This window comes from Oncorhynchus clarkii, chromosome 6, assembly GCF_045791955.1.
Source record: "Oncorhynchus clarkii lewisi isolate Uvic-CL-2024 chromosome 6, UVic_Ocla_1.0, whole genome shotgun sequence".
Taxonomy (NCBI): Eukaryota; Metazoa; Chordata; class Actinopteri; order Salmoniformes; family Salmonidae; genus Oncorhynchus; species Oncorhynchus clarkii.
Genome location: NC_092152.1, coordinates 29685857 through 29708065, shown reverse-complemented (window position 1 = coordinate 29708065; position 22209 = coordinate 29685857). Strand labels below are relative to the sequence as shown.

At 40.0% G+C, this 22209-nt stretch overlaps 1 protein-coding gene across 2 annotated transcripts; it reads left to right on the top strand.

The window, feature by feature from the left end:
* The first annotated feature begins 1450 nt into the window (after nt 1–1450).
* On the top strand, nt 1451–19552 carry LOC139412019 (uncharacterized). Of its 2 annotated transcripts, XM_071158801.1 has the most exons (8): nt 1451–1505; nt 1805–2274; nt 6287–6419; nt 11004–11138; nt 12639–13603; nt 15608–15737; nt 18857–18976; nt 19178–19552. In XM_071158801.1, the coding sequence occupies exons 2-8, from the start codon at nt 1830–1832 to the stop codon at nt 19341–19343; spliced, it is 2094 nt and encodes a 697-aa protein (XP_071014902.1). In that variant the 5' UTR covers nt 1451–1505; nt 1805–1829; the 3' UTR covers nt 19344–19552. The 2 variants fall into 2 exon arrangements, with proteins under 2 accessions (XP_071014902.1, XP_071014900.1); XM_071158799.1 differs by lacking the exon at nt 1451–1505 and having other exon boundaries at nt 1675–2274.
* Nucleotides 19553–22209: the final 2657 nt, after the last annotated feature.

The following is a 22209-nucleotide window of genomic DNA, read 5'->3' as shown; positions in this document are numbered from 1 at the left end:
CTAGTTGGGGAATTGGGTGGGACATAATGTTAAGCAATCTACGTATGTTGTCAGGTTGGTGACGACCAGGAATGAAAACTATTTGGTCTGGATGTATTGTTGTTATCACTGCCTCCAAACGTTTAGCCAATATGGAGGATGAGATTTTACAGAAGTGCAATTGGCCTGTATGTGGAGCATTCTGTGGATCTTTAAGTGCTTTGAAGATGACAGATATAATAATCACCTTCTTCCAGCATAGCGGAAGCTCCCCCTTCTGGAGAGCATGGGAATAGGCCCTCTCCAACAGTGGGCAAATGAGGTCAATACAATTTTTATAAAACTAATTTGAGTAGCTATCTGATCCAGGACTTTTATTATTATTCAATCTCTTAAGTGTCCTCAATCTCTTCCCTTGTTATGGGAACATCAATGTTTTTTGAGGCAGCTTGATCTATTTTGGGTAAATTAATGGAATCCAAATAGGGATCAATTCTGTTGACATCCCCACATGTCTGTGTTAGAGTACAATATCTTACAGAACTTAGCAAAGGCATCAGATATTTATTTTGGTATGTACAGAAAAGGTTTGTCTTAATTAGTGCTTTTAATTTTCTGTACTATTGTCAACCCAGACTGTTTCCTGAGTTGAAATGCCAAAAGTCAACTGGCTCTACTCCCATGATCATAGTATCTGTGTTAAAAATCATAGGTTTCTTTCTACGTTCTCTCTCAGCAATCCATCTAGTACTCTTTTTGCCTCATTTAGCTGTGTTAGATTTTCAGCTATGGCCATCTGTGATTGTTCTAGACCTTCTATTTTCTTCTCAAGTTCTAAACATTTGGTACTAGCTTTTTCAAGGTTGAAGAAAATACATAATTTTACTCATCAATATCACCTTAGACCCATAGGTTGTAGGAGAAATCTCTGCTGTATCATTGAATTCAAGGAATTTCATCAACTCTGTCCTGATGTAGCCTTGGAAGCCAGTGTCCCCTACCAATGAGGTGTTGAGCCTCCAGCGATTTGCTGAGGTATTCCTTTCTATGTCCCACATTATAGATACTGGGGCAGGGTTACTAAGAGTAATACTATGAATCTTACAGTCCAGATCCCTATGTTTTTAGATACCAACATCTTTAGTTTTACTCGAGTATGACAATTGGGTACTTTTTCCACCACTTGTAATACAAAATAATGTTTTGATCTGCTGCTCTGCTAAGTAGCTAGCTAAAGTGTAGTCAGTGGCTAGCTAAGCCATTGAAAGCGGACCTTAGAAGTTCAAAACTTTATTCAATTAATTTCAATACAGTTGATGATTTCATCATGGATTAGGCACAGGTCTCTGATCGCGCTGGTCGGTAGCTGACAGTGTAGGCTAGAGATTGTGTGCAGGAGCTTCTTGCAGGAAGTCTTTGTTGCTAATTAGCGTTTCAATTTTGTTTGAGTAAATTGAGACGAATGTATTCATAAATCTCACCTTGTCTGAGAGAGAATTACACGGTTGACAAAACGTCACGCCAAGGTAAGCCTACACCAAACATACACTTAATTTGAAGTGTTTATACAATTCACGGTGTGAAAAATGAATGTCTGAAAAAACATTGGAACCATGTGGGTGTTTTTATGGGTATTATGACGCGTCCACTGTGGCGGACTGAACGAACTAGAGGCAACTAATTTCCGGTTTTTAGGACTACAAACTGGAGAGCTCTATTGAGACGGCTGTTACTTTTTTAATTTATGTATTAATATAATTTAGTCTATTTTTGATATGATAAACAAACGTTTACTGCAATTTGTTCTGTGCTTGTCATTGCTCAGTTTGCTAAGTGCACATGATGTGAAGATGTCAGCAGGGACCGACGCGCAAAACGCCAACTTCTGCCACAGGACGAGTTTCACTGGACTAGGACACACGCGCCTAAGCTTCCTCCGAAATATGGTCGGGACTCATACATTGATGTTATATGTGAGCGAATGGTCAGAGAAGCAGCTTGTAAAATGCTCAATTAACAACGACCCTGTAGCCACTGCCAATTACCTGTTTCGTTGCCACCAAACGCGCCCGGAGAGCCTCGTGGAATTATCCCTCTTCAATATCAGGGCGTTGTTGAGTCCAGACAACCTGTGCCCACTGAGTCCTGTCGATGGATTTATCAAACAGACGAAAAATTACCCATTGGAGCAACAACATATTTCGGGTGCAAAATCCCGTAGGAAACGCGCGTGGGTATTTCCTGGGACACTTTGGTGTGGCACTGGAAGCAAAGCGATTGACTACAAGCAGTTAGGTGAGTAGAATAATATTTACACTTCACACATGCTGATCACCAGAGATGTTTTTCAGATACATGTGTCCAATAGACTCAAAATACAGTAGGCTACCTACAGTATAAATGTATCTATACATTTGTAATTCTGTAATTCACACCCTCAACACTTTTTATTAATGAGAAGAGTGAATATTATACTCTGTATAAAATATCACATAATAGTATATACTGTAACGACCCTGGGTTTATAAGCGCGGAAATCGACCCTGCCGCACGAGCATGCTTTTGCGGCACAGTCAACAGCGCGCCGGACCTCGGGCTAGAAGGTCTAGGGTTCGAGACCTGCGCCCTGCTGTTTCATTGCAATACCTTGTCATGTTGTATCAAAGTGGCCTATAACATAGCCTACAGCTAATTTTTTTCAAAGTTGGGAAAGCCTTCTGTTCTTAAAACCATATTTGGGCTGCTTCATAATGTAAAGTATAGTGAAAACAATAGCCACAAGGATAGCTGTTTCTGGACAACATATGGGACAGTCACACAGAGGACAGAGTTAATAACAAAAAAAATATTTAGCCTCAAATTGGGCACAGGGCACAACCTTAAAGATTTATGAGTTGAAGTTGCCCAGACTTGAATGAAATTTGAGTGCTTTATTTGTAACTTAATTCTCAATTCCATATCTTTCTTTAACCTTAATCTTTATTTTTCTCTCATTCATTTATAGTTTGCATGTATGCACTCTTCACTTTATCATTCCTTATCCCTATTTGTCTGTAGCCTATTTGATCAGGACAACTCATTGGAGTTGCCATGTGTGTACTGTAGGCCTACTTCTTTTCCAGCAAGTACTATATCACATCTTACTTATTGATCTATAACATTAGTGCTTGGTGCTACAACTGACCACCCACTGTAGCCATTAGAGGTCGACCGATTAATTTACAAGGACGATTCTTTAGGGACGATTTCAAGTTTTCATAACGATCAGTAATTGTCATTTTTGGACGCCAATTACATTGCATTCCACAAGGAATCTGTGTGGCAGGCTGACCAACTGTTACGCGAGTGCAGCAAGGAGCCAAGGTAAGTTGCTAGCTAGCATTAAACTTATCTTATAAAAATAATCACTAGTTAACTACACATGGTTGATGATATTACTAGGTTAACTAGCTGGTCCTGCGTTGCATATAATCAATGCGGTGACTTTTAATTTATCATCGAATCACAGCCTACTTCGCCAAACGGGGGATGATTTAACAAAAGCGCATTCGTGAAAAAAGCACAATCGTTGCACGAATGTACCTAACCATAAACATCAATGCCTTTCTTAAAATAAATACACAGAAGTAAATTTTTTTAAACCTGCATATTTAGTTAAAATAAATTAATGTTAGCAGGCAATATTAACTTGTGAAATTGTGTCACTTCTCTTGCGTTCATTACAAGCAGAGTCGGGGTATATGCAGAAGTTTGGGCTGCCTGGCTCGTTGCCAACTAATTTGCCAGAATTTTACATATTTATGACATAACATTGAAGGTTCTGCAATGTAACAGCAATATTTAGACTTAGGGTTGCTGCCCGTTTGATAAAATACTGAACGGTTCCGTATTTCACTGAAAGAATAAACGTTTTGTTTTCTAAATTATAGTTTCCGGATTTGACCATATTAATGACCAACGGCTCATATTTCTGTGTTATTTATATTATAATTAAGTCTATGATTTGATAGACCAGTCTGACTAAGCGGTGGTAGGCAGCAGCAGGCTCTTAAGCATTCATTCAAACTTTACGGCGTTTGCCAGCAGCTCTTCTTAGCAATGCTTGCTTCACAGCACTGTTTATGACTTCAAGCCTATCAACTCCTGAGATTAGGCTGGCAATACTAAGTGCCTATTAGAACGTCCAATAGTCAAAGGTATATGAAATACAAATGGTATAGAGAAAAATAGTCGACGCGTCATAATTCCTTTAACTACAAGCTAAAACTTCTTAACTGGGAATACTGAACCACCAGCTTTCATATGTTCTCATGTTCTGAGCAAAGAACTTAAACGTTAGCTTTTTTTACATGGCACATATTGCGCTTTTACTTCCTTCTCCAACACCGTTTCTTTTGCATTATTTAAACCAGATTTAACATGTTTCATTATTTATTTGAGACTAAATATATTTGATGTATTATATTAAGTTAAAATAAGTGTTCATTGTTCATTCAGTATTGTTGTAATTGTCATTATTACATATACAAACATATGTACAGTGGGGCAAAAAAGTATTTAGTCAGCCACCAATTGTGCAAGTTCTCCAACTTAAAAAGATGAGAGAGGCCTGTAATTTTCATCATAGGTACACTTCAACTATGACAGACAAAATGAGAAAAAAAAATCCAGAAAATCACATTGTAGGATTTTTAATGAATTTATTTGCAAATTATGTTGGAGAATAAACTTTTGTTATTGACCAAATACTTATCTCAATACTTTGTTATGTACCCTTTGTTGGCAATGACAGAGGTCAAACGTTTTCTGTAAGTCTTCACAAGGTTTTCACACACTGTTGCTGGTATTTTGGCCCATTCCTCCATGCAGATCTCCTCTAGAGCAGTGATGTTTTGGGGCTGTTGCTGGGCAACACGGACTTTCAACTCCCTCCAAAGATTTTCTATGGGGTTGAGATCTGGAGACTGGCTAGGCCATTCCAGGACCTTGAAATGCTTCTTACGAAGCCGCTCCTTCGTTGCCCGGGCGGTGTGTTTGGGATCATTGTCATGCTGAAAGACCCAGCCACGTTTCATCTTCAATGCCCTTGCTGATGGAAGGAGGTTTTCACTCAAAATCTCACGATACATGGCCCCATTCATTCTTTCCTTTACACGGATCAGTCGTCCTGGCCCCTTTGCAGAAAAACAGCCCTAAAGCATGATGTTTCCACCCCCATGCTTCACAGTAGGTATGGTGTTCTTTGGATGCAACTCAACATTCTTTGTCCTCCAAACACGACAAGTTGAGTTTTTACCAAAACATTCTATTTTGGTTTCATCTGACCATATGACATTCTCCCAATCTTCTTCTGGATCATCCAAATGCTCTCTTGCAAACTTCAGACGGGCCTGGACATGTACTGGTTTAAGCAGGGGGACACGTCTGGCACTGCAGGATTTGAGTCCCTGGCGGCGTAGTGTGTTACTGATGGTAGGCTTTGTTACTTTGGTCCCAGCTCTCTGCAGGTCATTCACTAGGTCCCCCCGTGTGGTTCTGGGATTTTTGCTCACCGTTCTTGTGACAATTTTGACCCCACGGGGTGAGATCTTGCATGGAGCCTCAGATCGAGGGAGATTATCAGTGGTCTTGTATGTCTTCCATTTCCTAATAATTACTCCCACATTTGATTTCTTCAAACCAAGCTGCTTACCTATTGCAGATTCAGTTTTCCCAGCCTGGTGCAGGTCTACAATTTTGTTTCTGGTGTCCTTCGACAGCTCTTTGGTCTTGGCCATAGTAGAGTTTGGAGTGTGACTGTTTGAGGTTGTGGACAGGTGTCTTTTATACTGATAACAAGTTCAAACAGGTGCCATTAATACAGGTAACGAGTGGAGGACAGAGGAGCCTCTTAAAGGAGAAGTTACAGGTCTGTGAGAGCCAGAAATCTTGCTTGTTTGTAGGTGACCAAATACTTATTTTCCACCATAATTTGCAAATAAATTCATTAAAAATCCTACAATGTGATTTTCTGGATTTTTTTCTTCTCATTTTGTCTGTCATATTTGATGATGAAAATTACAGGCCTCACTCTTCTTTTTAAGTGGGAGAACTTGCACAATTGGTGGCTGACTAAATACTTTTTTGCCCCACTGTATATCGGCCGGATAATCACTATCGGCTTTTTTTGGTCCTCCAATAATCGGTATCAGCGTTGAAAAATCATAATCGGTCGACCTCTAGTAGCAATGTGTCATTACACATGAAATGTGTATTTAATGATCTGAGAGACTTATTTAGTCTCTCCACTGTTTGTTTCTTGTTGTAGGAATGTTTGAGCGAGCAGACGGGTGCTGCCGTGAGCATGACCACTGCAGTAACACTATCCCCTCCTTCACAGTGAACTATGGTGTTTTCAATCCCAACTTCTTCACCATCTCACACTGTGACTGTGACAAAAGGTGAGCCTCAATGTGTAGCCCCTGGGCAGCATCCATCACATTCCAGGCATGACAGAGACATACATTCCAGTCCCCTGAAGGGGAACACCTTAGAGCTATAACTCAATACTGTTCAATAAAGACAGACTTTTCATTATGCTGACCTTTATTTTTCAGGGGTATGGTGCATCTGCTAACTGATAGGTGTTTTTCTTTTCTGGAATGTCGGGTAGAGTGTGCCATTGTACCAATGATACTATATCAGATCATTTGATTCAGTGCTTTAGAGTACAAATTGTAGTCTATGTTTTTTTCCCCACTCAGTAAAACTGTAAATATGCTATAGGCTTAAAGCTGCAATATGTAACTTTTTGGGCAACCCAATCAAATTCAAATTGAAATGTGAGTTATAGATCTCTCATTCTAATTGAAAGCAAGTCTAAGAAGCTCTATATCTGTTCTATGTGGGCTATTTCTATGCTTCCCGTTCTGAAGTTCTTTTGTATCTATTACTTACGGTTTTGTACACCTGCTTCAAACAGCTGACAATACAATATTTTGGGTTATGGAAAATATATTTCACAGCAGTTTAGATGGAACACAGTTTAGCTGGAACAATGATTCTCTACACTATGCTTGCTTGTTTTGTCACATAAAGCAAGTTGTTTTTTGCAACAAGGAAATGGAGAAATGGAGGTGTGATTTCTGCATAGTGCATTGTTAAATGGCACCCCAATTTGGATTACCACAATGCATGCACCAATAAAATAAGGTGAATGAAAAGAAAGTCGTACTCCCCCATAAAAAAGACATAGTCCCCACAGTGACTGTACTAACATATCCCAACCAGAAGCCATGGATTACAGGTAACATCCACACTGAGCTAAAAGCTAGAGCTGCTGCTTTCAAGGAGCCAAACACTAATCCAGACGCTTATAAGAAATCCCGCAATGCCCTCAGATGAACCATCAAACAGGCAAAGTTTCAATACAGGACTAAGATTGAATCATACTACGCCGGCTCTGACACTCGTCGGATGTGGCAGGGCTTGCAAACTATTACGGACTACAAAGGGAAACCCAGCTGCAAGCTGCCCAGTGACGCGAGCCAACCAGATGAGCTAAATGCCTTTTTATGGTCGCTTCGAGGCAAGCAACACTGAAGCATGCACGAGAGCACCAGCTGGTCCGGAGGACTGTGTGATCCCGCTTTCTGTAGCCGATGTGAGCAAGACCTTTTAAAACAGGTCAACATTCACAAGGCCGTGGGGCCAGAAGCATTATCAGGGAAAAGGAGAGAGCATGCACGGACCAACTGGCAAGTGTCTTCACTGACATTTTCAACCTCTCCCTGACAGAGTCTGTAATACCTACATGTTTCAAGTAGACCACCATGGTCCCTGTGCCCAAGAATGTCAAGGTAACCTGCCTAAATGACTACCGCCCCGTAGCACTCATGTCGGTAGTCATGAAGTGCTTTGAAAGGTTGGTCATGGCTCACATCAACACCATCATCCCGGAAACTCAAGACCCACTCCAATTCACATACCGCCCCAACAGATCCACAGATGACGCAATCTCAATCACACTCCACACTGCCCTTTCCCTCTGAGACAAAAGGAACACCTATGTGAGAATGCTGTTCATTGACTACAGCTCAGCGTTCAACACCATAGTGCCCACCAAGTTCATCACTAAGCTAAGGACCATGGGACTAAACACCTTCTTCTGCAACTGGATCCCGGACTTCCTGACGGGCAGCCACCAGGTGGTAAAGGTAGGCAACAACACATCTACTATGCTAAACCTCAACACCGGAGCCCCTCAGGGGTGCATGCTTAGTCCACTCCTGTACTCCCTGTTCAACCACGACTGCGTGGCCAAGCACGACTCCAACACCATCATTATGTTTGCTGACGACACAACAGTGGTAGGCCTGATCACCGACAACGATGAGACAACCTATAGGGAGGAGGTCAGAGACCTGTCAGTGTGATGCCAGGATAACAGTCTCTCCCTCAATGCGAGCAAGACAAAGGAGATGATCGTGGACTACAGGAAAAGGAGAGACGAATAGGCCCCCATTAACATCGACGGGCTGTAGTGAAGCGGGTCGAGAGCGTCAAGTTCCTTGATGTCCACATCACCAACAAACTATCACGGTCCAAACACACCAAGACCCCCTCAGGAGACTGAAAAGATTTGGCATGGGTCCCCAGATCCTCAAAAAGTTATACAGCTGCACCATGGAGAGCATCCTGACCAATTGCATCACCGCCTGGTATGGCAACTGCTTGGCATCCAACTGCAAGGCATTACAGAGAGTAGTGTGTACGGCCCAGTACATCACTGGGGCCAAGCTTCCTGCCATCCAGGACCTATATACTAGGCGGTGTCAAAGACTCCAGTCATCCAAGTCATAGACTGTTCTCTCTGCTTCCGCACAGCAAGCAGTCCCGGCGCGCCAAGTCTAGGTCCAAAAGGCTCCTTAAAGAGCTGTTACCCACAAGTCATAAGACTGCTGAACAATTAATCAAATGCCCCCCCCCCCCCCCCCCCCCAACTGCTGCTACTCACTGTTTATTATTATCTATGCATAGTCACTTTACCCCTACCATCAAGTACAAATGACCTCCACTAACCTGTACCCCTGCACATTGACTCAGTACCGGTACCCCCTGTATATATGCTCGTTATTGTTATGTAATATTATTGTGATACATTTTATTTGAATTTGTACTTTTATTTAAAAAAATATTTTTCTAAATAAATATTCTTAACTCCATTTCTTGAACTGCATTGTTGGTTAAGGGCTTGTAAGTAAGCATTTCACGATAAGGTGAAATACACCTGTTGTATTCGGCGCGTGTGACAAATAAAATTTGATTTGGCCTGTAAACCAGGTGTTTCCTGTTAGGGTCTAACTAGGCCTTCAAAGAAAGACCTTATGATTTATGTAATGTATTGTTATAAAAAGTACAATTTTAAAGGCTAATAAAGGTTGGTGGAACCATTCATATAGGATTCTAGGAAAAAACCTTCAAAGATAAAAGCATTCTTTGTTGAACCTGTCAGAGGGTTCTAGGTAGGACCATTTACAGGAGGTTCTATGAAGAACCATACATAGAATGTTCTAGGTAACCTTCTGCAAAGGGTTCTACCTAGCACCAAAAAGGGTTCCCCTTAGGTAACAAACCAAAGAACTCTAGAAGGTTCTATTTAGAACCTTTTTAGGGTGAGCAATAATTGCCCGTCTCTTTCAGGACTCCTAATCAGACACTTTGGAGATCTAAGTGAGGTGTCAACTCCTAGCTCTGAGTTGCCACAGAACACAAGACCGATGTTTGTGTAGTACGCTTATACTTTGATTAATTTCCTTTATGCATGAATGCCAGACAGACGATGCAGTCTCGTTCTCCTCCCAGGTTTAACTGACAAGGTCATACACATGATTCATTCCACAGTAAGCACTAGAGCCCTGCACAGGCATGACTTTTAAGCCATACCCATGCCCGTGACATTCAGGCCCTACCGTACCGTACTCAGGCCCGATTGCTTCTGCCAAATTTAGGGCCCAGCCATGCCCGAAATCAGAAATAACTTATTTTGTTAGTAAATCCATTAGCTGCTCCGCTCTGTCCCTAGAGCTCTCCTACTGAAGCTAATGGATTTATTAACAGAGGAAGTTATTTCTGATTTCACGCTTCAGGCAGGGCCTTTAATTTTGGCAGAAGTAATCAGGCCTGAACGTCGCAGACATGGGTCGGGCTCAGGCTTAAAATCCATGCCTGTGAAGAGCTCTAAAGCAGAGCATGTCCATGGCTCGGCTTCAAAATGTTAGTGATCAATTGAGTGATACCCGAGCCCTGCCTGTGCCCTAGTTATGAATCAACATTCCCTACCCGGCCCTAAACCGATGTATAGCACGTCACTTCATGTTTCCTCGTAAGCAATTTAAATCTTCCTGTAAAATGTCATGTTTTGACTTGTCACTTCTCCCTGTGAATACCAAGCAACAACGATATGTGGCTCTGTTGGACACATTGGCATTAAAGAAATTATGGGAAACATCAACTATTCAATAATAATAAGTGTTATACAACACAGTGTGATTTGCTCTGGCTGACAACATGCCAAGTTTGCCAACCTATTTGAACTATTCCTTGGGTGAGAGATCCCTGATTTGTTGTTTGAGCTTAAAACAGCAATGGTAAGCTTAGGAAAACTGATGACTTAAAGGGACGGTTCTATCATGTTAAACTTCATTCATTATTTCGAGCAGCACCCCAACGTCAACAAATGTTAAAATAGCGCATTTCTATGTTTTGTAGTAAAAGATAGAGGAAGATAAGTGTTTCCAATGACATCATCGGTGTGTATCATGTAATTTTAAGCAATTGTGCGTATGCATTGCCTACTAATTGATTGATTGTCATTGGAAACGCTTATATTCCTCTCTTTTTTTATTACTATAAAACAAAGAAACACCTTTTTGACATATGTTGGGGTGGCGCTGGATATGATGAATATGAAGTTCAACATTTTAGAAATTTCCCTTTAATGCCACGGTCTTGGCATTACCTACCCTTCTTTCTGTTGTCATCAGGTTTCGCCAGTGCCTCCAGCTTGTAAATGATACCATCTCCAATATGGTGGGCTTCAGCTTCTTCAATCTCCTCAAGATGCCCTGCTTCGAGTTCACTCCCAGGAGTCAATGTACTGAGCTTAACTGGTGGGGAATGTGAGTACTGTCTGTCAGAAATAATGTAGTGTGTGTAAGCGATATTGTCCTGATCAAGTCTTTACAGTACATGGACTTTGTTCTATAATACTGTGATAAGGATAGTAATATGGGACATGCTATTGTTTCATCAAAAAATTGAATAAGGATCATATGATGGGCAATTGAAACTGCAGCAGAAACTCTCCAGTTTTAACTGAGATGCTTGTGATGACTTGCCTGATATCCAGCCCCCTCACTCTCATCCCAGCAAAACATTGAAAATTAAAAGTAATTCCCTGTATTCAAAATACGCAGTGAAACTTTTTAGATGATCTAATACAATTTAACCCCCCCCCCCCCATATGAAATATACAGTGACTCTGAAATTACAAATAATACAACCAGTAAGCTCATGTATACAAAATTAGAAAAATGTTGTGAGATGTTGGGAAATGTTGTGAAAAATACAGAGAGATCTATGGCCAGCGTTGTGGGTAACGCGTTACAAAGTAAAGCGTTATAATAATATTATTTTGCGGTAACAAGTAGTATAATAAAATACTGTTCCAATTTGAAGTAATAATACTATAGTTACTGATCAAAGATAGGTTGTTGTTACTTTTGTTACCCTTCCCATTACAGTTATGGATCCAAATAAATATTTGTGATTATTATTCCCTCTCTGTTGGCGCCATTTTTAACCCCCCTCCCAGTATTGTTTTCTACCTAAGTCTGACGTCCTCGCACCAAGTTCCTGTTTACGAACGCACTACTACAAACTGCTTTAGTGAGGGCAATGAAAAATGGCAGAAGCATCTAAAACGTTGAGTTTCAGTGGGGAAGTACTCCCATTACTTGTGGCCTTTTTTCCCCCTCCCACACACAGTTTGTAATAGTAAAAAACAAACTGTCTTTCTATTTGTGCAACTAAAGTAAACTTTGATGTGGTGTGAGGACAAAATTACAAGAATATAACCTTAAAACATAAACTGTGCCCAGGCATGAGAAAACACTTCACTGCTAGAAACACAACTTCCAATCTCTTGAAGCACCTGCAAAAGCAACACGCCAAGACAAAACTCATAGCGGAAAACCCCCAAGGCCTGATCACTGCTGCTGAAGATGACTATGTAGGCCTACCCCCTCCAAACAACCCAGGCTTGATTATAATCGTTCAGGATGACAGGCTTTAGCCCAGGGAGAGGTGAACAAGCTTGTAGCTTGGTATGTTGTAGATTTTGTGTCTGTCATTATTAGGTTACTTGTGTTAGTGTATAGGCCTAAGTAACATAACATTTACATTGAGTGAGAGCGCACAATATTTTGGGGTGTAACACAAAAGTAATATAGTAGTGTAAGTGGTTACTTTTCCCAGGGAGTGATAAGTAAAGTAATATGTTACTGTTGATGGACGTTACTTATTTTAAGTAACGACCCCAACACTGCCTATGAGTTTATGAAAGGATTCTCTCTTGGCATGTTTGGCCTGTCTAATAAGTCAATTTTTGCTCTGTGCAGGTGCAAGGTGGCCAAGGTGGCCCCATATGCAGTCTTCAAAAATCCCAAAGATTACACCATCAACCGCACGGCAAGTAAACATGGTGGCAGCAGTGACCCCCAAACCTCAGCAGGCACCGGGGAAAACCTGGTTACAGTGAGACCCTTGTCTAGCCCAACCAGGTTAATCCCCAAAGGGAACCGCCCCAAGCTATTTTCCCCCTCACGGGACTGTGTTCCAAGAGGTCCTCCCAGAGGAGACACCTTTCAGATCAAGCACAGGAAAGGATGCAGCAGGGGCAAGAAAACATTCACAACTCAAACAACCACAAGTCAAACACAGACCAGCACGCCCTTAATACAGACAACTGCATCCCTGATACCGAGGAGTGCATCACAAAAACAGAAAACCACACCCACAACTCAGAGAACTGCTTCGAAAATTATTTCAACCACACAGGTAAAAATGAAAACTGCTACACAAAAGACTGGATCAAGAACTGAAAAAACGATCTCACATCAAAATCAAGCTACAACAAAGAAAAAACCACGGTCACGACAGAGGACAACATCAACACCAAAGCCTTCACCTCATCCACAGACAACAACTTTAACAACCACAACTCTTATACCCAAAAGTCCCAAACTCCCAAAGGTCCTTAGGAAACTTCACCATTGTGGCCCTCCAAGAGGAGATACCTTTCAGCCTCGCCGCTGGAGGGGGGAACGAGGCAAAGCCTGTTTGGAACAGATAACTAAAACACCAACGACCATATCCTCAGCAAACAAGACTGCATCACCAACCCAGAGGAGAATATCTCAAACTCGGAGAACAATGCCCTCAAATAAGAGAACAACATCTGCAAATGTGATGACCTCATCTACCCTTTGGAAGAACACAATTACTAAGAGGACCGCCTCCTCAAAGTTAAGGACCACACCTCTAATACCAACCCCTACTGAGAGTGCACCATCTATGACAACAGGTAGTAGTTTTGTGTTTCTCCATGAGCCCACTATCAGTCTGGTAACTGGCTAATTTTACTTTTTAGGAAAAGCTTGATGGTGCCATTCTAGATATACAGTGAGAACCCTCTGTAATTATTGGGACAGTGAAGCATTTATTTTTTATTTTGGCTCAGTACTCCAGCACTTATTATCCAATGACTGTGAGGTTAACTTCTTATGGGCATGTGGGATGGTTGCGTCCCACCTGGCCAACATTTGGTGAAATTGCAGAGCCCAAAATTCAAACTAATTATAAATATTTAACTTTCATAACATCACAAGTGTAATACATCAAAATAAAGCTTAACTTCTTGTTAATCCATCCGCTGTGTCAGATTTCAAAAAAGCTTTACGGCAAAAGCACACCATGCGATTATCTGAGGACAGCACCCCGCATACAAAAGCATGAAAAACATATTTCAACCAGGCAGGAATAGCGATATAAAAAATGCCTTACCTTTTGATGATCTTATTCTGTTGGCACTCCAAAATGTCCCAGTTACATCAGAAATTGTCCTTTTGTTCGATAATGTCCTTCTTTATATCCATAAAAACTCAGTTTAGCTGGCACACTTCAGTCAATAATCCACCCAGTTTCCCTCCATCAAAATGCATCCCAAATGTTACTAATGAACTTTTCCAAACAAGTCAAACAACGTTTATAATCAAACCTTAGGTACCCTAATACGTAAATAAACGATAAAATTTAAGACGGAGAATCGTTATTATCTTTCATTCACACGCTTGGAACCACTACAGCCAAAATGAGAGCAACCTAGAAAAACTACAATTTCTGGCTCATTTTTCCAAAAACCAGGCTGAAACTCTTTCTAAAGACTGTTGACATCTAGTGGAAGCCCTAGGAACTGCAATCTGGGAGGACTTCAACTTATAATAAAAGTGACAGCCATTGAAAATAGTGGTAGGCTGAATTGTTTTTTTTGGGGGATGGTTTGTCCTCTGGGTTTCGCCTGCCATATCAGTTCTGTTATAATCACAGACATTATTTTAACTATTTTAGAAACCTTAGAGTGTTTTCTATCCAAATCTACCAATTATATGCATATCCTAGCTTCTGGGCCTGAGTAACAGGCAGTTTACTTTGAGCATGCTTCACATCCGGACGTGAAAATATTGTCCCCTACCCAAGAGCGGTTAAAGTGTAGACTGTCAGCTTTAATTAGAAATTACAGCACTTTTATACATAGTTACCCCATTTTAGGGGACCAAAAGTATTGGGACAAATTCACTTGTGTATTAAAGTAGTCAAAAGTTAAGAATTTGGTTCCATATTCATAGTGCGCAATGACTACATCATCAAGTTTGTGACTCTATAAATGTGTTAGCTGCATTTTCTGTTTGTTTTGGTTGTTTCAGATTGTTTTGTGCCCAATAGAAATTAATGGAAAAATGTAATGTCATTTTCGGGTCACTTATTGTAAATAAGAATAGTATATGTTTCTAAACACTTCAACAGTAATTAGGATGCTACCGTGATTAAAGATAATCCTGAATGAATCATGGATAATGTTGAGTGAGTTACGAACGCACAAATATCATACCCCCTAGACATTCCAACCTCTCATCATTACAATAACGGGGGAGGGTAGCATTTTTTTAAAGGGGGGTGGGTATGATATTTGTGGGTCTAACTTTCTTACTCATTGTTCACGATTTCATTTAGAATTATCTGTAATCATGGTAGCTCCCACATTAATGTAGAAGTGTTGGAAAACATATTCTATTCTTACTTACAATAAAAGTGACTCCAGAATGACACAGTGCATTATTTACCATTCATTTGTCTTGGGCAAAATCTTATCTGAAACATAACCAAAACAAACAGAAAATGCATCCAACACATTTGTAGAGTCACAAGCTTGATGTAGTCAAAAGAAGAAAAATGCCTCACTGTCCCAATAATTACTGCATGTCATGACTCAGCTAGCTTCAGTATGTTCTGTTTGTTCTCTGTGTTACAGATAATATGCTTCTTTGTGGCACTCTCAAGCATTTGGATGAATGTAAATACAAAATACCCCCTTTAGAGAAGAGATATGATCTCCACAACATGGGATCAAAGACTGTGTACCATTGTGATTGCACCCACAGGTGAGAAAGTATCCATACAGTACAATGCAGTGATGTTTATTTTTATGAGCATGGCCTTATTTCTATTACAGCATATTGGATGACTGTCATTCATATCCCATTCACCCAGCTCAATGTAACATTGATAGGTTTAGGCTACTACATGATAAAAAATTTTAAAACTATACCTATCATGAAGTTGCTACAACCTCGCCTATGAATGAACGTTTTCAACGTAGGTGCACAGGGCGAGATAAACATTTGTCATCAAGGTGACAGACAGTTAAATACTGCCTGGCACACTCTTACCTGCATCTAGCTGATCTAGGGTGTAATCATTAGTCCAACAGTTGCAAACTAAAGTTTCTATTGGACAAATTCAGGTATGTTTATCCCCGTTCCGTTTGCTTCCGTTTTAAGAAAAAAAAATTCAACCGAATGGGCGGAATAAATACACACCTGATCACACGCTAACCGTTCACTTTCATTGCAGCCACATACAAACAGATTGATAATTTTGCTCATTGTATAATTCCTTCTTGAATCTACGCGCTCTCCTCCTCTCACCTTTTCCCTTCGCTTGTGGACTTCACTGCACAACACATCAGCTGTCTGTGACCAGGCGAAAAAACCTTTCCAACCCAAACCTTCATATCATAACCGCTAACCGCTACACACAGCCTATATCATTGTCACCATATTAGCTAACGTCATACCTAGTCAACATAGCTACTATAACTAACGTGTTAGTAAAGCCGCTACATTCATGCAGAACAGTACAGTCAGCAAGCAGTTTAGCAGCTACACCGGTGGGCCACGGTGACAATAAATTAATAAAACCAAAAATGTACCTTGACTTGGAAGAGTTCCAGTGTTGGATAGACATACCCAGCTAGCTAACATTGTATCCCTCTCTATTTGAGCCAGGTGTTTGAATAGGCTAAACTAGCAAGTTGTATTCACTAGCTAAGTGAAGGTGAATAAAAATACAATGAAATAAAGCTAGCTCTCTCTTGCTTCTCCTTCAAAACTTTTCCACTATTGTCTTTCTCTCTTTCAGTCAACTACTACTCACGACTTTGTATGTACTGCAGCGCTATCTATCTGTAGGTTATGCTTTCAGTAATATATTCATTCTCTGATCCTTTGATTGGGTGGACATGTCAGTTCATGCTGCAAGAGCTCTGATTGGTTGGAGAACGTTGTCATAATTACTGTGTAAGTCTATGGAATTGTGGTGAGAACCATGAGCCTCCTAGGTTTTGTATTGAAGTCAATGTGCTAGTCAATGTAGTGGACTGGTCGATTGTTTAGTAGGCTGTTGGTCGACCAATATTATTATATTTTGAGCAGTAGCAAATATGTATTTATTTTTTTATGGCACACGAGTCTGATTCAGTGAACTAATCCATTGCAGAGACCGCGGGGGGATGGCACAGTTTTAGAAGAAGTGGCTAAAATGCACAATGTTCTTTGCTCTCCAGAATGCACAAAATCATTGTTTCATAACTTCATTGCGTGAATTGTTTGGCTTGATTTTTATTGTCTATCAATTCCTACATTTACTGTTAGTTCCTATAATTTCTAATCTGCAATGTTTGTTTGGTTATGTTAATTTCTGTTAATGCATTCAATATATTATTATTCCAGTCTTTTACCGTTCTCATTGTCAGAGTGGACAAGTTGTTTGCAGAGCGCACAACCTATGCTACACTTGTGAGAAACAAGTTTCATTCCATTTACAAGTTGTCAATTTAGTCATTGTCTTTTGTTTGGAGCGCTACTGTCAATTGACTAAGGACGCGCACTGATTACGCATAGAAGTAGGCCTATAGGCATATAAATGTACCGATTTGGGGATCAAATAGTATTTCTGATTGGCTTAACGCACCACCTCTAATGAGCTGTGGAGCTTCTCAAAGTAGAGTTTTCTTCACCTCAAACAGCAAGCAAACAAAGTCAGGTTTTTACATTCACATTGAAAATGACAATAGTTCCTCAAAGTATTTGAAAAATATCCCTTTCGATAACCAGTCCGAGTGAAAGGGGAAAATGTTATGCTCGGATCCAGTGGAAACAGTCATAAAATAGGTCGACCTGATGAGTCTGGGTGCCTCATCATTGATAAATAACGTCTTTGTATCTCAAATTCATTGGGATGTGGTTAATCAAAATTATATCCAACTCTAAATTAAAATGATACTATAACACGAAAATGTTCATATGAAAACCATAACTGACACGCTGATCGGTAGAAATTGTAAGACAAATTTGCATTCCACATGAAAATAGTTGCAGACTCCTAGTGTAGCCTATTACCGGCAACTTCAGGAGAATAATGGCAGAACCTGCGAAAGCCAGTTGGAGCGGGAGGAGGTTGATCTGGTCAGCTTTTTCTTTTCTGATGATCTTGATCTCTGCTCCCTCTTGAGTCATTTGTGTCTTATTTCATCAAACTGCATCAGACAAGCATATAGTTGATTTTATTAAAACACAGGGTGGGTCTATATATGGAAAAATACACGTTTAAAAAAAAATGTCAACCAATCGAGTGGTCGAAAGAACAGACGACTTTTGGTCACCAAGATTTTTGTTGTTGTAGGGGACAGCCCTACAGTGTACCTAGAGGAGGACGGAAGCTAGCTGTCCTCCGGCTACACCATGGTGCTACCCTACAAAGTGCTGTTAAGGCTACTGTAGACCTTCATTGCAAAACAGTGTGTTTTAATCAATTATTTGGTGACATTAATATATTTAGTATAATTTTATCTAAAAAGCATAACTTTTTTCGTATGTTTCACTATTTCTATTTTTATGGAATTCACTGAGGAGGATGGTCCTCCCCTTCCTCCTCTGAGGAGCCTCCACTGGTACAATGTATCTTGAGCACTTTGTAACTAAAATGGACTGTGTTAAAGTGTTTTTGCAGCTGCCTTAAATAACTAAGGGTTAGAGGGTTAGATAACTTCGCAAGATGGACGCACATGTTACATGCGCGCGCACACACACACACACACTGTCTCACATATTTCCTTTCTGATAGTGTTTGTCTTTCTCTTAACCTTTTCTTCTCATCCATTGGCTCTCTCCCTGGAGCGCTGGTCTCCTCTGTCCCTCTATCTTTTTCCATCACATTTCAGGCTGGCTGATCAGATCAGACACTTGGAGAAGACCACAATTCTCCAATCCCTCCTGCAGGACTTTGTATCTCTATCCTGCTTCAACGTGCCGAGTGTGCAAGACTGTCATGGAGGGAAAAGGTTGGTGGCTCAAATTCAAAGGATGATAGATTTGCAATGAGCCACAACTTTTTCAATGGATCTCTTCACAAGGCTAATTGTTCATTGTAACATTACATGCAATGTGTCCGTCAATCTAATAACAATAATCCATATGCACAATAACTGCATATGTCTGTCGGTTCAAGTATTTATATATTTTTCTTTGCTCTCTTGCTGTAGCTGTACTGCTGGATTTTCCCAAGCCACTGACCTAATTCAAGTCCTTAAAAGCATGGAGGAAAGAGGAAGACTTAATGCTCAGAGCACAAGTAAAGACTCAAAAAGAGGGACTCCTATTCGCCTCTACAAGCGATGTCTGAGGATCATTGAGTCCAAGAAGCCTTAAATGATCATTCCCAAACATCAGCACCCTTCAGTACCAGTTACTAGAATGGGAATGCAATGCATCTGTCCAACATCACCCTCTATTGTGTTTTTTAAAGATTTTTAAGCCTTAAGATGATAAATGTGGCAGAAGGACTTGATTTGCTGCTGTTCGGTATAGGAGGGAGTTCCTTATACCTTCCAACTTTTCCCCAAATCTTTGACCTCAACTGTAAATAGTGATCCACAACTAGAGTTGTACAGAATTCTCCTGCTGAGGGTACTATGATCTCTGACAACAATTTAATATATTTATATTGAGTCTTTTTACTTCTAGATTAAAACCCTTGAATATTACCAGTCTCTGTTACGTCATTGTCTCACATTACAAGATTCCCTTAAGGAGCAGTATTTTTTTAGCCAATAGCATTTCTAAAATTGCTCAAGAGGTGGCACCCTTCTACCTCTAACAGTAAGGTAATTGACATTCACACACTCATTTGTTATTTTTCTTAGTTTTAGTATGTCATGAATTGATCATGTTGAAGGTAACAGTGTGGGATTTTCACTTCTTTACCCAAAGGCTTGAAATTATAATATTGTGTCATGATGATCATAATTTACCTACCTTGTCACTACAATCAGAAAAAGTACAGTAATACTTAAGAAAACAAATTAAACCATGAGTATTAAATACATTTTAAAGAATGATAATATAAAAAATAAAACATTTTTTTAGGTGGTTTGCCACTTTATTTAGACAAAAATTAAATGTGGGGAGACAGGCAAGAAACAGTGGGAAGGTTGAAAGCAGGGATTGTTCCCTGTTCTCAGGTGGGAAGGTTGAAAGCAGGGATTGTTCCCTGTTCTCAGGTGGGAAGGTTGAAAGCAGGGATTGTTCCCTGTTCTCAGGTGGGAAGGTTGAAAGCAGGGATTGTTCCCTGTTCTCAGGTGGGAAGGTTGAAAGCAGGGATTGTTCCCTGTTCTCAGGTGGGAAGGTTGAAAGCAGGGATTGTTCCCTGTTCTCAGGTGGGAAGTTGCATGCGACATGTTACCACTACGCCAAGTCTCTGCACAGGAGATGATGATGATAATAATAATAATAATAATAATAATAATAATGGTTGTTGGCATTGGGTAACCAAATAATAGATTGCAGTCTACTTGTCTATAGACTGCTTTCAAGTTAAGGACACAAAGTGGAATAACCGTAGTGATCTTGCTGACAAGAACAGTAACTACCCTATATTTTAGCCCATTGTTAAGAATGATAATTGTTCCACTGATCAGAATAAATAAAGTAAATAGTTAATGAAATTGAATTAATTATATAAATCTGCCCCTACACACTAACCAAATCATTGTTACATTAATTGTCCTTTTAGAATCAAACGTACACTTTTCGGTTCATTATCTGTTTGACAAATTGATTTCATAGTTACAAATCAGGCCACCGTACCAAACTTCCCTGCTAAAACGTAGGTCTATCTGCTGCCTTGTTGTCACAGCCTAAATGCCAATCACCAAACGAAGGGACTAATGCAAGTGGATTAAATTGATTTTAGTACATGCTGTCAAAAGGCTGCATTCAGCAATATGGACTGAAGTAACAGCAACCTACTTTTGTTGACAACATTGTACATGAAACAGCGCTACCATGCTAATCTTTTTAGTTTTCTAAACTCCGCAGAGAACGTCCTCGCTCCATTCAACTCCACTAATTTTGAGGGGTGTTTCTTCAAAACATCAAATCCCCTTGATCCCTTACATAACTAGACCAATCATATGCTTTAATGTGTCGCGGTTCAGTGCTGTGGCAAGACAGGAAAATGATAGAGCTTCAGCTCCGATTTCAAAACGATTTGGAGCACCCCTTACAAAAAGCACTATTAGGATTACTATAAAAAAGAGTATTATATAAATATCACAAAAAAATCATAGTATTCTTGTGGTAAATTCAGACATACTATAGAATAACTACAGTAACCTTAAAGGAATACTATAACATCTTATAGTAATAATATAGCAATAACTAGCAATATTATAGTGATCCTGTAAGATAACTATAGAAGAATTTTATAGAAAAATTACAGAAACCTTTCACATTCTATAGTATTCTTATGGTAAATTCAGACATACTATAGAATAACTACAGTAATCTTAAAGGAATGCTATAACATCTTATAGTGATACTGTAGCAATAACTAACACTATACACTACTATACCAACATACAAAGATATATCAAATCAAATGTATTTATATAGCCCTTCGTACATCAGCTGATATCTCAAAGTGCTGTACAGAAACCCAGCCTAAAACCCCAAACAGCAAGCAATGCAGATGTAGAAGCACGGTGGCTAGGAAAAACTCCTGGCAGAGTTGTGCAGACTCAGGACAACTGAGCTTTGAAGGAATACGCAGATTTCCATAATTTGTCCGTAATTTGCTTTCTAATAATCATGATCTTTTCCTCAAAGAAGTTCATGAATTTATCACTGCTAAAGTGAAAGCCATCCTCTCTTGGGGAATGCTGCTTTTTAGTTAGCTTTGCGACAGTATCAAAAAGGAATTTCGGATTGTTCTTATTTTCCTCAATTAAGTTAGAAAAATCGAGCAGCAGTAAGGGCTCTTCGGTACTGCACGGTACTGTCTTTCCAAGCTAGTCGGAAGGCTTCCAGTTTGGTGTGGCGCCATTTCCGTTCCAATTTTCTGGAAGCTTGCTTCAGAGCTCTGGTATTTTCTGTGTACCAGGGAGCTAGTTTCTTATGAGAAATGTTTTTAGGGGTGCAACTGCATCTAGGGTATTGCGCAAGGTTAAATTGAGTTCCTCAGTTAGGTGGTTAACTGATTTTTGTCCTCTGGCGTCCTTGGGTAGACAGAGGGAAT